Consider the following 18,209-nt stretch of genomic DNA (forward strand, 5'->3'; position numbering starts at 1 on the left):
TCCTGATCATCAGTCTCCTGGCAAAGTAGCTCTCTGTGTCCACACTATGTATTCATTACTTTATGGTCTGTCTCGGGGGACTTTAAGGCACTGTCTAGTGTTCCTCCCTGGAGTTTTGCCCTCCACAGTGTACAGTGCAGTCCTCTACCTCTGCATGATGAGAGAGGAGCCTGGTGAATGAGCAGCAGCAGACTGCATCCAGTCTATTTCTATCTCTCTGCGGTCTGGCTGCTGCTGCTCAGGCTGACCCGCAGCCTTTCTAATTTGGTGATGAGCTGTAAAGTGACCTGCCTGCCCCCACGGCCGGGTGGCTGGAGCAAGAGTGGGATTCCAGGGATTTCCTTACCACGCAGTCTCTTGGGTTGGATGGATGATACTGCATACACACCCCAATGCTGTCACACCACCTTCTCCTCCTCCTCCTCCTCCACCTCCACTGCATCCTCCTCAGACCCATGGGGAGACTTGCATCTATCTCTCAAGTGCACCCTGGCATTGTCCTGTCCACCCTCCCTGTCCCTGGGTAAACTGAGATGCCAGGAATAATTGATGATGATGTAGGCCATGGTATCTGTCCAGGCAGGGCAGCAGACACTCTGTCCCACCTCCTGCTGAGGGGTTACCGTCCTGCCACCGCCATTTGCACTAATTGGTTTAAACTCATTGCTATGACTGAGACTCGCCCTTTTCATAGATGTCATTACGTGCTTATGCATTTCATCTAGCTCATCAGTGAATTAGATACACTGATAATCCTCCGCTCTAAATCCCAAATATTGTGTGTCTCGATTATTATAATATGAGTATGGCACTTCAGCGAGCTGACAGTGTTATGTAAGCGAGTTCACATATAGCCTACATTAACCCTTTGAAACCTGGATTAACAACATTCTTTCAAAAACTTGGGAATAAAGGGTCATAATGAATGTTTTGGCTGGTCTCCAGTAGTACTCCCAATACTGTGACTGGGGTGTGTCCATGGTGCCAACATTTACTTGGCCATATAGATTTAGTTGTATGTGAGGTATTTTCCATCCTTCCCCTGAGTGCTATCCTTAATCACTTGGTCTGTTCTGCTTGGAGATTGTTTAGATTTCTAACTTAATGTGCTCTACGTGCTATGCACCTTCTCCCACTGAGCCACCTGTACTCCTTATTGTTTCATTTCAGAGTGCAGGGGGGACTGTCTGACTCTAATCCACACAGCCACAGAAGAGGTTTAAAACACTCTGGTTTCATCTAATCTTCCAGCTCAGACCTAGCCGAGCTTGAAACCCGCTTTCTCCATGATAGGAATGGACAAATAAAGGTCTATCCCAGCACTCCCATGAAAGGGGTCTGTGTGCTCTGTGGATTAGGGCCCTGTGTTTTCTCTGTCTCTCTTTCTCCATTAGACTGAAAAGGACAGAAAAAAATAAAGACTCCCCTGTTCTTGCAGTATTGTAAGGCTTTGGCGGTTTTATTATAGTTATCGCTCAGTTCTAATGTTTTTGTCTTTTGAAAGGTTTGAAATTAAATATATGTAGGATTTAATGCTCTGCTCTTCTATTTCTGTCTATTTTTGACTATTTTGTGTTGCTTTTAACTGGACGTTGTGCTCGCTTTTTGTAATGTGTAATGGTTGTATTTGTCTGCTTGAATTTAATGTTGTAAATATGTTTTATGCTGCCCTTAGGTCACTCTTGGAAAAGAGATTTTAAATCTCAGTGAGTTTATCTATCTATCTATCAATCTACACTTTTGTGTTTATCTTTTCATTTATATATATATATATATATATATATATATAAACATATATATATATATATATATATATATATATATATATATATAAACATAGTCATAGTGTGTGTGTGTGTGTGTGTGTGTGTGTGTGTGTGTTTGTGTTGAGTTTTCTCTACAGGCACTTTCACGGGCAGCTCACCCGCTCTAAATAGAGGTCCTCCAAGTCTGGCGCATGTTTTGTATCTCCTCCTCTGAAGGCTCTGCTGCTTCTCTCTGACAGCTGCCAAAACACCGCTGTGTCACTGAAATGGTATTTTCTAAACTTTTGTTAAAGCTTCTGTTCTCTTTAATGACTCTACTTTACCCGACGATAACGCTTACCATGAAAGAACAAGGTAAATGTGTCGTTTTGTAGCTGCTGTTGTGGGTAGCTGCTAGCCTGCTGCTAACCATGTAAACAACATGAGACTGACAGCTAAAGCGAAGTGATATGAATAGTTCTTTTGCCTTTTCAGTTTTCAGCCCAGCGCTTTAGTTTATTCAGAATAGTAAAGTTAAGTTAAGGGCACTGTTGTGAGTATAAAGCAGCAGTAGAGGCGCATACGGACAGGAGTACCCTCTTGCTTTATAATTAATAGACAATGAATAAGAGAAGCACAAAACAAGAGCTGAGAAACAACGCAGTAGAACATAATTGAGAGGGTGTGCCATTATGCAAGTTTAGCTTTATTTAAAAGAAAGCTGCTGTGGATCAAATCATATATGAGGGCACTCGCCATTACTAAAGATGTATGTATGTGCCAAAACAACAAAAATGAATGAGTTTTAGTGTGACTCTTTATAGATATGCTCATGAAATATTTTGGAACTAGCTGTAACCCAGTTTTAGTTTTGGAAGAAATGGGTGTGTAAGATAACACAGGGCATATATAAAAATTCTCTAATAGATTTCTTAGTATTAAATAAAACACGATTAAACATGAAAAACATTTTACATACTATCTCTTGAACTTCTGCACGCACTGTTCATGATGAAAGCTGGCACACATCCTGTGACTGTCTGTCAAGTGTATTTTTAAGTAGATCCACGTTTAGATGCAGTTTTTAAAGCTTGAAACATTTTCTGTTCTGATTTGTATACATTTGCATTATGTTATCTATGGCGGAAACAAATGATTACTTTCATTGTCAATTAATCTGGAGGTTATTTTCTCAGTTTTTTGGTCTATAAAGTGTCAAAGTGGTGAAATTTGTGTGACTGCCTCCAAGACCAACTTGACATCCCTAAATGCCTTGTTTTGTCCACAAATAAAATATATTCCCTTTACTGCCATAGTCAAGTAAAGAAAACTGAAATTGTCACAGTTAAGAAGGTGTAATCACAGAATTTTAACTGAAAAAATCACTAATCTATTAATTGTTGCATCTCTAATGTTTTTAGAAAGGCCAATTTAAAGGATTAGATGCTTTTGATGTAGTTTTGTTTTGTTGAGCTTGTCCATTTGTAGAAACTTTTGAAATTTGTGAGGAGAGTTCTAGCTGATCTCCGGAAGCTGTCACCATGTTCAAATAGTTAGCCCTCTGTCAAACTTTTCACCGTCCATTACTTAGTCCTCATGCAGTCACTCATCACACCCCTGGAGATGACTGACAGTTGTAATACAGGGGGGTGTGCTGTTTGACAAAGTGTATTTTCTGTATTCTTTGTCCCCCTGTTGCGGGATGTCTTATTGAGATTATAGCATCATAAACATATACTTGTTTTCACATCTTTGCTGTAATGACGGCAAAATCCCTATAGATCCGAAGTCAATCACACCCCTAACGTGTGGAGATGTATGATGACACTTGAGCTGTCAACCCTCTTGTGTCCCTTTATCCTCTAGTGTTCAGGTAAATGACCTCATGGAGGAAATGGGTGATAATGTAAACAGATAAGGCTCCTGGTACCTGTTGACCACAGTCAGGACCCCCTAAATCAGGACCCTCTGACACAGTGCTCCATCAGTGCCTGCCTCAATGACGACCACAACGCATTGAGCTCTTATCTGCAATGGCCCCTGCTTAGCATTCACGCCATTCATGCGAACAATGCCACCTCTTCCCACTCAGTGGATCTGTGACTGACAGTGGGTGTTGGTGCACTTGTGTCTGGCTTGAGCCTATTGCAGGCAGTGGGCTGTTTATCCAGTCCAGATAACCCCACCAAGACACAATAAAGGGCGTGTGTCTTCCTCGCCACTTCCCGTGTTGTTTATCTAACGGGACTTTTATAATGGAGCTCTCTCTCTATTTAGCACGTTGGTTTCCTCCTCAGAAGGATCTGTTTTAGTCGGGGGAGGGTAAAGGCATAAAGGCTGACTGATGGTCATCGAGCCAGCTCACCACCCTCTGACCAGCCAGCGAAGTGGAAGTGCCCCCTTGGCGAGACGGCGAAAAGTAGCAAAACAGCAGATAACACCACTGCCTTTGAAACACAGCAGAATGACGAATAGCTGAGGTATGATGTAGCAGCAATGGATGGATTTGAGTTCTTTTTTTTCTTTTAAGCTTGTTGGCAAAGATGTTACAGAAAAGAATTACTGTTGGTTTGAAAGCTTATAAAGTTGGCTTCTCATTGGCAGGCCTATCTAGACTGCAGCTTTTGAGTTATGTGTAATCTACTTTGAGTTTTCATCATGCAGGTCAGATCTCATATTTGATGAGGCTGATATCAGCAGGGGATCTCAGGATCCCATGCCTCTATAATGGCTCCTGTGAAGCTGGGGCATTATAAAGCTTCTATAATAAACCCCTGTGATCAGTATAACCCTCCCTCCCTGCTCTTATTTATGAATGGCAGAATTTGACAAGGGGGGCACCTCAGGTGGGTAGCTGCTGATCACATGATACCAGCACTAAAGAGCCAAGCAAGGAATGCGGACAGGACTCCCCCCCTCGACCCTAGTCAAAAAAAACTTTGATGCCCCATATCATAACGAATCCCCGCTCCCTCCTCAAGCCCTCATATGTGCATCAATGTCGAGGGAGGGGAACGGGTGCTGCAGTCCAGGGGGGGGGGGGGGGTGCATAGATAGTGGCTACGTTTGATCTGAAGGTCGCCAGCCCCTTGCTGGTGTTGAGAGATCCTTGGCGGACGAGGCTGGCTCTTATTTAATAACATGAAGGGGAAGCGGACCTTTCTCTCATAATTAGGCCTAATTACCCAGTAGGTGTGGACAGACGGCCCAAGAAGAGACAAACTGCCTTTATCCATGGACTTAGAGTCAGATTACCCCAGAGCTGTCTTATCTGTTTCAGGGCCAGCAGGAGCCTCAATCCTCCACCTCATGCCTCTTCCCACTGGCTCCCATATCCAGCTCAGGTATATTAATCAGTCAGTCTGATTTATTATGCCCCATCCGAGACACACAAGTTTTAATTAGGCCAAGCTGGTTACTGAGATTTTTTCTGGGGACATGTATATAATAAGACTGTTAACTGACCTGTTGGGTGTTTTTTTTATCTATTGCTCAATCACTTTATGAAAGCTTCTTAGCTTCATTAAAACTGCTGGGTTAGTTTCTTGTCCTTGAGAAAGTATGACCAGGGGATCACATGCAAGTTTGGAAATTAACTTTTTTTGACCTCCTGCCACTGTGGCTGGTCTACCAGATACTCAACAGATTACCATTGGTTTTTTGGGCTTGTGGGAGTCACTTGCACATTTTACCAGGAATTTCCAACCCTGATCAGCAAGGTATCTTTAAGTTTACTCAAGATGTTTTTTGATGCCAAACACACAGTCTTGACAAGTGGCCAGCCTGATTGTTTGCTCGGCCACCTCTCTGTTAGCTAGGAACAATTTAAAGGTCCTTGCAGACAGATTAGAATGACATCCTGCCACCGTCATGTTTGTTTACAGTATCTGTCTCTCCCTTCCTGAGCTGCCTGCTTGCTTGTATTTGGGTTTGTGGGTGACTCATTTGCAGCCACCACAACAGACCCATTGTTGTGGGCAGTTCAGAAACTGAAAAATGCTGACGCCTGGGAAACGGAGGGAATAGTCCACTGAGGACGTGGTGGCAGAAAAGTGGACATTATACAAGTTTGGTTATTTAGTCCCCAAGAGACATCTCCATCACTGTCTCCAACTGTTGTTTGTGTTTGACAGTGGGTTTTGATTGTCATTGGAAGGTCTTCCAGCTGTTGGTCTCGAGACAATGAGTGCAGACAGTTTGAGGCCGCTGTATCCATGACTCACAGCTCCATGCGGGTCTGCTGCGAGAGGACAATAAGGGATGCTTAATCCACCTGTTGTCAGGGCGAGCCTCACCCTGTCACACACTGACACAGGCACCGGACTCTGGCGCAGGAATGCAGCCTTACCCATCTATTCAGAGCTTAACTCAAAGACCCTCACAAAAACACTGTTGACATTTTTTGCCATTTTTTTCATACCAGATGAAAACAAGTTTGTACAGTTGTTGGTCAAAGGGTTTCCTGCAGGTTCAGAGAAACAAGTGATACCTGCTGGTCGATATTTTATCCATCCCGCTCTTGAGAACATATCTTCTCAAAGATGCGTTGAGGGAGTTTCTTCAAATTTGGCATAAACATTCACTTGGACTCAACAATGAACTGGTTAGATTTTGGTGTTCAAAGGTCTCTGTGACCTCTGATCTGTCTCATTCTTGTTTACCTGTTATCTCAAGAACACCTTTAGGGAATTTCATTAAATTTGGCACATATGTCTGCTTGGACTCAATGATGAATGGATATAATTTTGATGGTCAAAGGTCAATATTACTGTGACCTTGCATCCGTTTCATTTTTGCAAGCATACATTGTGTCTCCCTGTAGTGGTACACTGACAGTAAGTCTGCTGGGATGACTGTGTCCTTGTGAGTCCGTCGGACTGCAGTGTTGTGTCCTTAATTAGGCAGGCTGGTTTAGGGGTCTCTGCCTCTCCGCTTCACAGATTCACATGGACAATTTAACCACTAACCTCCTGAAATGAGTCGCTCCTGAATGCCTCAGGCTCCAGTTTCAGCGTCCACTGATTGCAGGGAGCAAGGGTTATGATAAGTAAAAGTTAGGAGGGGTGATGTGTGTGTTGGGGATGGTGGTGTTGAAGTTTTGCCTGTTGACTCAGAAGACCTAAAACACATAGTAACCTGTACTGTGTTGGAATAGCTTTTTGGAAAATACACCTACTTATTTTCTTGCTAGAGTTAGATAGGAAGTCACCACTCTCATAACTTTTTGTTCAATACGAAGCTTGCTTCACTAGACCTAGTGACTTTGGGGAGTCTCTGCTTGTTGCCTAGTATCATCAAAGTGGTGACAAAACTCAAGTTGTTATTTTTACACTTCAGTTTTTGTTAAGATTAGATAAACAAAAACATTTCGATTTTGAGAGTTTAGGGGCACTAAAAGTGATAAATGATGCTCTGATGGTGCACTGCAGGCATCAGATTAGCTGCACCATAGAACTGGTTGTATTTCGGGAAAACGTTGCTATATACACATGTTTTATATATAATAATATTATTTATATTAAGGAAGGCCATGTTTATTTGATTTACAAACATCCCCAATTCATTTTCTATTATATTGTAGAAATGTCAGTAACATTACATAAGGCAGGAGGGTAACTGTTGGGTGTGTGCTGCTGCTTTTTGTAAGTATTATTATTAATAATGAATTAATTTAATATCCTAGATATTGTCCTTTGCGGACAAAATCATTTCCTTTTCCTTGTAGCTCTCTCCAGACAGGTACTGTGGCTGCTGGTCGTTGGGACCAGAATTAAAACAATGTCCATGTTTTGGTGTGTTTTCGGCCGTTAAAAACAATAGGCGTACTTCAAAACACCTTTAGAGGTACTGGCAGGTTGTTTTTTAACAAAGAGCCAGGTTAGCTATGCCCTGTTTTAAGCCAAGCTAAGCTCATCATCTCCTGGTTTCAGCTTCAATCTCCTCAATGCAGATTTCCCTAAATGTTAAATTATTTCCTTAAGGTAAAGCCAGACATGAGTGTGTTCTTGTGCACCGCTTTACTTCTAAAACTTTTAGTTTTTCGGTTTTGATGATTTTGGCCCCATAGGACAAGTCATATTTAGGATTTGTTCTCTTTTAGACTTGGCGAACATGTAATTGCAGATAACTTGCTAGGAAAAATATTTCAGCGTGGCGAAATTGGAATTTACTTACAGCAGCCTCGGGGGTGACTTTAATTAGTAGATTAATTGTTCATTTTTGTGTGGGTGGTTGTTTTGTCTGCCCATTATTTACCATAACACTGAGATGGTGGGATGCATGTTTTTGTATAAGAATCGTCAAATATTAAATACACTGAATACTGGCATAAGCAGTTTAAAAAGACCTGTGATTAAAATAAAAAAAATGGATGGACTTATATTAGCCATCTGAAGCCAATCACTAAGAGCCACTCATGTGATCGTACTGCAATTTAATGTTGGCGCATCATTTCCTTGCTGCATACCTGCGGTCGGTTGAGTTTCCTCAGCAGCCCAGCCTACAAACGACATAAAAGCCCGAACTGTTACTTCTGCCTCTGGGACAACGGCTGTTGATCACAAGAGGAGTGAGAAGCCTGAATCTCCGTCTGTTTACTGTAATTAAGCTGTCAGGGGTTGTGATTTATGACGTATTGAGTAAGAGAGGTGTTATCAGGTAGATGAGGAGGAGGAAGACGGAGAGAGAGCCACAGGGTTTGTAGCTACTAACAATAGAAAAAAAATACAGACAGTGCATTAAACACAACTGTCTGCTGTGTGGAGAACGGCTTCGAGGCAAAACTGAGCTGCTCTGACAGTCTTTGCTCAGTGTTTGTGCAAAAACAAAAAGAGATGACTAGGTGTTCTGATGGTTTTGGATTTTAGGCCTGCACTTACCTTTCATGTCATTGTGTCCCCCCTGAAAGAGTCAAATTAACCTCATTTTAACAGACCATATATCATTTCTGCTGAAAAGGCACTGTATCATGTACGTTTTTTAGATAGTACACAGAAGTACCTCATCTCTCAGCTCACTTTTCTTGTTGTCTGTTTCAGGGGGTGTCATGTTGGCGGCTTCCTTGCATCCGTGCACTGATTGCATGATCCAGGGATGTCTCGTCCTGCTCCGTCCCCCATCTACACCCTGAGGGGGGCTGATGGGCCCCTCAACACCCTCCACTTTAGCTGCCATGGCGAAGACACTCCCCTCCTATTTTCTGGGTGAGTCATTTATCTCACCGTTTATATTTTGACTCATCATCATCTTCCCAAACAGTAAAGATTTTTTTTCTGTTTGTCGTCCTGTTTTTGTTGAGACATTTTACTGTTTTAGTGCTGCATTGGGTCCATCTTAAGATTTACACTGACATGTTTGTTTTGTTGTATTTAAGAAGTAAAAATGATACTAAACCAGCTAATTAGGATTCATCTTAGTTTTAAAAAGTGTACAGAATTGGATGTTTATGAGAGTCTTTTAAAGCACCACACAATAAAAGTTTAAAATGTTGTTTACGAATGACAAGAAAACAAGAAAAAATCTTTTTTTTTTTCGGTAGGATAGACACCGATAACAAAAATTAGTACTTAATGAGTCCGATTACCAATATTTGGCACTGATATGCATTTACAATAAAAATGAAAATATCTTTGTCAAAATTTAAGAATTTGGAATATAATAAACTCTAAACTCTAAACTCTAACACAAAACTTTGATAAAATGCCTTTGGCAAATGTTTAATCAAAACTGAAACTTTCAATATCATATACAGTAAGTTCCCTGCAACTTTTTGCAAAACATTTAAATAAAAATTGAACAAACAAAAATAGTTCCCTTAGGTTTTACAAAGTAAAGCTTCCTCCCATTCTGACACTTTCTTTGCATGTATTGTAGACTGCTCTCCCTGGGGTTGCTTGAGTGTAACACACACACTTTTTCATTATTTGATTTTATCTGCATTTTTGGTGCTGTCTTTGTTTTACCATGAGTGAGAGCAGACTTATATACTGTATGAGCGAAATAAACAGACTTCATAAAGCATCTTGTTGGGTTTTTCAGGTCAGGGAAAGGAGTCATCCATATGTGGAACCTGAACACCAGGAGAGCTGAGAAGATTGTTGAGGGTCATTCTGGTAGCTCTGTCATCTGGGTCAACACACTGCAGGGGAGCAAAACCCTCATCAGGTGAGGACATTTCTCTTCGTCTCTTAACTTTCTGATAAGATGTCATACTCATCCTTCCTTTATTTACTTTTCAAGTTTTGAAATATGCAAATATCTGCAGCTTTTGTGTGTTTTTGTTCTTTCTGTTGATGGAGCAGTCAGGGAAGGGACATGCAGGTGCGTCTGTGGGACCTGAGTGAAGGTCGTAGTGAGGTGATGGACACTGTGTGGACCGGCAGTGTTGGATTCTGTCAGTGCTCCATGCTAGAGACGAGCCCTGGGACACGTCTGCTGGCCTTTGCTGGAGAACAAACAGAAGAGGTAAAACGTCAGGAAATTTTTTTTTTTGAATTTTCAATAGACTTTATAAAAAAAAAGAAAGTTGCTTGAAACTAAAGGCATTTAAACAAATTTTTGTGTTGGAGTTTGTTATATTTCAAATTCAGTAGTTGTACAACCCAACACTTTGGGTTGTTGGCGTTTGACCATCTAGGAATGAGACTCAACAATCTACCATGTTTCTCCAGCATTTTTTTAATCTTTAAATAATTAATGAGGTTTTCCAATTTGATCAGAGAAAATGAACCCTCCAGATCAAAGTGCCCACTTGCCTGCTATGTACGCAGTAGCATAGCCAGATGTATAATTTAGGTGGGCCTGTGGGATATTACAAGAACCGCAGCCATCTGAAAATCAACAAAGGCAGTTATTTTGCTCATATATTAAGATCTCATTAAAACATTATTTAAAGTGTTTGCCTGCTATACACTGTATCTATAACAGGCTATCTTGTTTTGTTTACTGTTGCTTAGCAACCTGCGGTTGTAGTTACAAGAAATAAGTTGCGGCCTGTATGCCAGATGTGCCTGTGGCATTTAGATGGCACAGGCACATCTGGGCACACCTCTGGCTGCACAGGTGGTTCTGTGTTCAGCGGTAGAAAACATCCTTGAATTTATTGGCAGGTGGGATGTGGGATGGTTATTTCGTTAACCTGACGGATATAAAAAATGCTGACCTGCATGAACCCGACCAGACTTGCTGTTGCGACTTTGCAGGATTGACTTTAAGGGCTCACACATATTTGTGGCTTTTGGGACTGTTCAGTAGGTTAGTGGAAAATTGGAAGTCTCACAGGAAGAGATGCTCTCTGACGTCAAACCCTATCATTTTTTTATATTACCACACTGTTATTGTCTGCGAGGGATCTGATCCACAAACATGAAATGGCTCGAATACAATCAGGTGGTAATATTTTTAGCCGATCATCAATGGATGTGTCGAAGTCAACGTGACGTGAGCATGCGGTTTCCAGCTGGGACCTGTCAAACTACAATCTAAACAGCATCATTAGCAAACCAGACTTCATGTCATGAGTCAGCATGCACATTGCAAGGATAGGAACCTAAAACCAGCCACCAGCTACATGTCAGTTAATTTTGGCTTTGGCTTGTAGTGAATCTGTTTGTCTTAAACACTTAATAGCTCTGTGAGGGCCTAAGAAAACAAGTTAATTGTGCTTTTTTAAGGAGGTAACTGCTTCTTTGGCTGATGAAATAGTCAAAGTAGCTGTTTTTAAAAAGGGAACTCACAGGCCTAAAAAGAAGATTGTGCATTGGAATGAAATCACAGTTGTCTCTGCTCAGTGTGTCTCACGGTTGATGCTCAACACCCACAAGCCTGAAGGGTTGTGTGTGGAGTGAGGCAGGATAGGGAGAGGGCAGCCAGCAATTCAGTCATCATTTATTGCCTCCAGATTCATGTTACTTGCTCCGCTGTGGAGGAGCCACACTTGAAAGGGACAGAGTGGTCACCTGATCCAGCTAAACGTGCCTCTGCTAACCCTGATCCAGCAGGCCAGGCATCAGGGCGCCTGTGACTACCAGCACCTCAATAATGCCATTGTCCCAACAGACACAGACAGACAGAAACACACACACACCCATACAAGTTAGACCAAAACAGGCCACAGCCGATTTTGTCATTCTGTCTCCCCGCCCCATTCCACCGACATAACTGACCACGACAGATGCTTATCACGTCTCTGCAAATAAAACGACCACATAAATGAATTCCCTCACGAAACAATACTAATGCACTTGCCACAAAATATGCACAATGGAGTGATTTTATGATGCAGGTAGGTCAATATTTAGGTGTAACCAAGAAAACAGAATAAAAGTTTCCTGTTCAGATGGTTTTACTGTTTACTGCTCACAGTCAGATCCCTGCCAGCAGATTGCTGCCACAGCAGAAACATTAATTAATAGTGTGGTTGTTTTATTTATGGGCAGTGTGATGCCACACAAGAACAGAGATCACCTGAGGCACAGGGAAGTCCTTAAAGGCCCTCTTTGTCAGGCACGCAGAGGTAAACACTCAGGACAGATGTGGCCTAGCGCTAAAATACAGATCACTCCCTTAAAGGGCTGTTTAATGTGAGGCCTAATGAGGATGAATATGCGGATCATCAGCGCGGAGGAAGTCGAAAGGAATGAGTTTTGGTAGTGATGTGGGTACACATCATTAGGCTGTGTATTTTATCAGAATCACTGCCAATGTGTGCAGGAAAACACCATTCACGTCACGGGGTCGGGCTTTAGCAGGATTTATTATAGACAGCGGGGCGGCTGCTCTGCATTGATGGATGATACTGTGCTGCTGCTTGTAGGCACTCTGATCTGCAGAAGTTCGGAACAACAAAGACCGACTCAGGTTGCTGCTTTATTTGAATTCAGAAGATAAACAAATCATGACTTGGCAGAAAGCTTGTCGATATTTATATGTAAAAACTGCAATTTGTGTGTACTTGGGTCTCAATAATGAAAACAACATTAGAACAAAAATACTAAAAACAGGGACATATTGGATGAACCCCTAAATCCTGGGTCAGGTTCGGCAAGCTCTCGTCGATCCAACTTCACACGATGGATGTATAGAGAACTGGGTACAAAACTGGGGCCCCACGAGTTTCTATGATAGCTCTTTAGTGGTGTGTGATGCCAAAAAAAAGTTTGGGGGTACAAAATGACCTGGATCGTCCACATTGTGGGGCTCAAAGAGCAGGCCTACACTAACTTGAATCTGGAGAAAACAGTTTAATTGTTTGGCTCATTTCGCGGGGGTTGTCAATACAAAAAAATTCATCCATTGATTTACAGATGACTCTTTTACAAATGTAAGTCCATGGGAAAAAGTCTTTTTTGGCCCCATGGCTTCACGTTACCAACCTGACAAAACTTCCATCATGTGACAAAACTTCTTTTGCCAGATTTCTTTCATTTTCAATCTTAAAACCGCTGCCTCAAGTGATGTCCCTTGAGGCAATGTATCAGACTCCCAAAGCTCCCTCTGGAGCCACAGAAAGCTTTTAACGTTTTTTTTTTTCAGTAGCACTCTGGTGCTTTGGGTCTAGACAGCACTTACAAATTAAATATATTATTATTTTTACTCCCCAAGACGTATAAACCTAGACCTCGATATGAAAAACTGGTAAAGCTCTCCGGTAATGTAAGCATGCTAACACACTAAGATTGCAATGGCAGTCATACCGGCTTATCATTAGCATGTTAGCATTGATTGAGGATATTATCATGCTGATGTCATCATTTAGCTCAAAGCACCACTGCTGTAGTCTCGCGGGGCTGCTAGCATTGATGCATGGTGTTAATGTGAATACGTCAGCTTTTCCTCGTGAGTTTTAAGTTGCAATTGTCATGTGTTCTCTGCAGATCAAGATTATTGAGCTACCCAATAAGACCCTAGTCTGCACCCTGGTACCAGACACTAAGCTCGGGATGGTCATGTGTATCAAACTGTGGCAGGTAAGCAACAGGAAGTCCTCTTAATTGTCAGTGTTTTAAAAAAAATAGTTGCAGTGTTTTGTTTTACCTTAACCCCAAAAGGGTAGTAATGTGTCCCTCTGAAATTATATCTGACTCGCAGTCAGTGGCATAACTTTCCCTACCATTTAAAACAAGGAAGAAAGAGAACAGGAATGCACCAGTTCAATACTAATAATACTAAAATTCTGTGCTCCAGACGGCTGCATAGCTAAGGGAGCTAAAAACCAACATGTTAGCTGTTTGGAGGTATTTTAAATTAATATCTATGTATTTATTTGTTACGTTTTGTTTTACAAAATTTGGAAAGCAGTGCATAAGTCGAGCCTGATGTTGCCGGTTACATGTAAAAGAATGGTCGCAGTCAGTGTCACACAGTGAGACAAATGGCTTATTAACTTAATGTTGGAATCAGATTGGTAGCAGTATCAAGAGCAAAAAAGCTGGATTGTTGCATCTCTAAAAGAGAAGGTACTTTTTCTTTACTCACCCTCTTTATTCTGATAAAGTAGCTCAGTAGCTCATGACAAGACACAATAATAATAGAAAAGTCAACAAAAATGCACACGAGAGACGTGGCACATGATTTACAGCCCAACAACTCGTCCTGGGCCATTTTTCCAAGCGTTTCTTCTCAGCTGGCAGCGAGTCCCAACACTGTAATTAGAGCGTTTGGAAGGGCCGTGGGTTCACAGCCATATATCAGCCTGCAGCTGTACATCCAATCTGATCCAAGCAAAAAAACGCTGCTTTCTGTTTTGTAAATGCTGTCGAAAGTTTTATTTCCCCAGCCATTAAGGAGACCCTGTAATTATTTTCATGGTTAATTATTAACTCTTCGGGTTTGGGGCTTTGGGGGACAGAACAGGGTTTCAGACTTATGCAAGACTGCGAATGGTTTGAATGTATTTTATGGGCTGTACAGTTTACAGGCAACAGAAATCAGAACACAGCTTATCATTTTAAAGCCAGAGTGAGGCGAGTTGCTGGCCTATGCACATTCAGTCCTGTATTCCTGTAATGCGAATTAGAGTTATTAATAACTTAATGACAGAGGACATTATGGTGACAATGATGTTTACATTCACACTAATATTCCACTAATATTTCATGTAAACAGCATTTTCCTTTGGACATTTTCTGAATGTAGCATTTTTTTTGATTAAGACGTAGGCTATGCCGGTATTATTTTGGTTTTTGGAGGATTCTTTTAACATGTATATAGGGCATTCTAAATATGCGTTTCAATTGCAGTGTTTTCCACAAAATAAGGCGGGGGGGTGGGGGTCCCTCTGTATACATCTGTATCCCCTCTCTAAATTCAGAGATTTTTGTGAGTCTGTGAACACAGAGGCGGCAAAGCTCTCCATGAGTTCTTTTTTCCCCAGCAGCAGTAAGTGCCTCGTGGGTTGGATAATTGATCTATCGATACGTTCAGAGCTGATCACATCAGATCAGATCAGATCGATGGATGAGAGGAGCAGCTGCTGTGAGTGAAAGCAAACATTTAGATCCAGCAGAATGAATGCTTAAGTTTTACTTAAATGCGCTTGATGTTCTGCTGCTGCCCCTCCGATGCCCATAGTATGCTCTGTGCTCCAAGAGTGTGGTGCACAGAATAACCAAACGGTACATATTTTTTTAAATACAATCCTTATGACTGGTCCAGTTTCAAAAATAGAAAATCTGTTTGTGGCAGCAGATGTTTTGATTGTGGCTGGCTGCCACAAATACTGTAAATGAATTTGTGCAAAACTCTGAAATGGGATTTTTACCACAGTTTGCAACACACAGCCTCTTGTGTGTTTACGGTCAGCTCTGTGCATTGTCATGAATATGCTGTAAACAAGCCAACTTGCCAGCAGTTTTCAAGGCTGAAGTAGAGATGGAAGGAGAAACACACCTGCTTTCAACCATCCTGAAAGACTTGAATATTAACAGACTTTTGGATAAGCACACATATTGCAGCACCAACCTTTTCAAGAGGATGTTTGAAGGAATGAAAACAGGGAGGATGTGTTTACACAACGTTTGCAGCCGTATGAGATTTTCACGGTATGATAACTTTCTCAGAAAATATCGTGGTTTCATAGTATTACAGAATTATTATTCTAATTATCACGCAAAATGACCCTTAAAGGAATGAAAACAGAAGGGTTAGTATTGGTTGAACAATTGTTTTATTACTATTATTAAGACTTGAAACCCTTTTTTAATAGAAGTATGTATAAAGACTCCCCTCTTTTAATAATAATAACTAAAATAATGGCGAGATTCTCCGTTCAGTTGCATTTTATTTCCATATCGTAGATAAGCTAATGTACACGGTATGATCACTGTCAACTTTCATATCAACTTTCAAGATCGGTATATCGATGCAACCTGAGTTCACAGTCAAACAAGTCTGCCACTGGTGAAAAACTCTGACAAAAACTTGCAAAATAAAAATTTATTATTTTGACGTGATAAACAGCATATTATGGCATTTTAATATATGTATGCACGACTCCATGTAAACATCTTACCAGGATAATGGGTTTTTTTTGGAATAAGGGCAAAAAACTGAATATTTTGTGCATGTAAACGTAGTGAATGTGAAATTATTATAGAGACATGTAGACAAGTTAGAGTTTCGCAATGCATGCTGACACTTTTATTCTGTTCCCCTTTGATTTCACTGTTACACCCACCTTTCATCATCTGATTTATGAAGCAATGCTGGTTCAGCGTTGAGTGCCAGGAAACATAATGATCAATTATATCATTATAAATTATATAATATCATTGTAATACAGCGCAGGCAGCTGTCTGACTTCAAAGCCGAAGGGCCCAGGTGATTCTAAATCATCTCGGGCTGATTCCTTTCAAGGCCGCGGCATGTTCATTTGTTACACTGCCTGAGCCACTCGAGAGGTCCAAGAGACTGAAAACTCAGTCTGTGTGTGTGTGTGTATATGTGTGTGTGTGTGTGTGTGTGTGTGTGTGTGTGTGTGTGTGTGTGTGTGTTTGTGAGTGTGTCTCTCACACACAGGTTGGAAACTCAGCCCCCACATTCTGTCTGTCAGTCATGAAAAAAAAAAGTTCATCTTGTCTTTCACATCAAATGCTCATATGCTACCCACTGTTTCCTTAACCTCACGCAGCAGGAGGCTACAGCTGCCACCGTCGTCCTCTCTCTCCACCCTGTCTCTCTCCATCACATGCACACCGGGAAGAAGCCACTAACAATTATCTCCTTTCTCTGTCTTTGCTCTCTCACCGTCTCTCCCCCTCTTCTTCCCACCGTTGAGACGAGAAGCGATTATCCTCCATTATTTTCACGACAGACTCACCAACAGATTTATTGTCGGCCTGTAAGCCCCCCTCTGCTGGAGTTTATGGAAAAGATTAAATGCAGTGTTAAACTTCACTTTCTCCTCAGTTCGGCTTCAATTGAGCAAAATCCCACCCAGCCTTCAGCTCATCGGCCGGGCTATGTCTAGAAGGTGACAGTGCTTACTATCCGATTTCTGTGAATCTGATTGAATGTGAAGCGGTGAACAATCCGGCGGATGTGGAGGAAGAAAGTGCCTCCACATGTGGGTTTTGGAGTGTGCATGGCTCGGCCAGGGGGACAGTATTGATGTATGATGTGCAAGGCTTTTAATGTGAACAGAGGCTGGCGGGGAAGAGGAAATGTTCCTATACAGATATCCATCACTCTCAGCTCATCACCTTGCTGCCTCGTGGCCATGACATCATGGCGGACTAGGACAAAAACCGGAGGAAACGATTGGTTCCTGATGTTGAAGCAGTGCCTGCCTGAGGCCTGTGGCGTCCACATCAGCAAACAAACCGTTGGTCTCCCGGTTGTTGACTTACCGCATAGGGAAATTACACAGAAGAGTTTTTGAAATATACAGTAAATTCCACATATTTCTCGCTAATTACATTTAGATTTTATTTATTTATGCTTTTTAATGATGCAGAATTAGCCTAAAAGCCTCATATTCAACTGTTATTCCTGGCCAGATGTTGAAAAGGCACCAGAGAAATGGAAAAGAGTGACCCATGCTTTAAAAATGAACACATCCAATATAATGATTATATACAAAATAGCACACATCCACTAAAAATAATCCAACAGTACAACACATAGCATGCAGCTAGCTAGTTTATAGACTAGAATTCGACCAGATTGTATTTGTTCAGGCTGTCGTTATATTTTTATTTGCGCCAGTCCATAACAGGCTACAAATGAGCATTTTAATTTGCAAAACACTCTAAATGAATCCAGGGCTACTGTAACAGTAGTATTTAGGACTTATATGAAGGGCTAATTACATGTGTACAGTGTTCATGTATTCAGAAAAATAGAAACATCTTGTGAGCTTCAGTGTGTAGACAGATATCATCGTTGTGTGTGTGTATTAAGTTTTGTTCTTTAAACTGAACTGATTTAAGAAGCTGCACAGAAGCTACATTCCCCCCTCACTTCTAA

General features: G+C 41.4%; 1 protein-coding gene across 3 annotated transcripts in view; it reads left to right on the top strand.

Moving 5' to 3' along the window:
* Positions 1–1,931: 1,931 nt before the first annotated feature.
* Positions 1,932–18,209, top strand: part of gnb1l (guanine nucleotide binding protein (G protein), beta polypeptide 1-like) — a 28,405-nt gene continuing 12,127 nt past the window's right edge. The window contains exons 1-6 of one of the 3 annotated variants that reach the window (XM_088077122.1): positions 1,968–2,035; positions 5,026–5,089; positions 8,783–8,947; positions 9,783–9,908; positions 10,046–10,208; positions 13,619–13,711. In XM_088077122.1, the coding sequence (XP_087933248.1) occupies positions 8,838–8,947; positions 9,783–9,908; positions 10,046–10,208; positions 13,619–13,711 (492 nt within the window). In that variant the 5' untranslated portion in view covers positions 1,968–2,035; positions 5,026–5,089; positions 8,783–8,837. Of the gene's footprint in view, positions 2,121–5,025; positions 5,090–8,782; positions 8,948–9,782; positions 9,909–10,045; positions 10,209–13,618; positions 13,712–18,209 lie in introns of all 3 variants that reach the window. The other 2 variants (XM_042488120.2, XM_088077123.1) reach the window with 2 other exon arrangements.

This window comes from Plectropomus leopardus, chromosome 4 (assembly GCF_026936395.1).
Source record: "Plectropomus leopardus strain MGB_pleo_1.0 chromosome 4, ASM2693639v1, whole genome shotgun sequence".
In the NCBI taxonomy this organism is placed as follows: Eukaryota; Metazoa; Chordata; class Actinopteri; order Perciformes; family Serranidae; genus Plectropomus; species Plectropomus leopardus.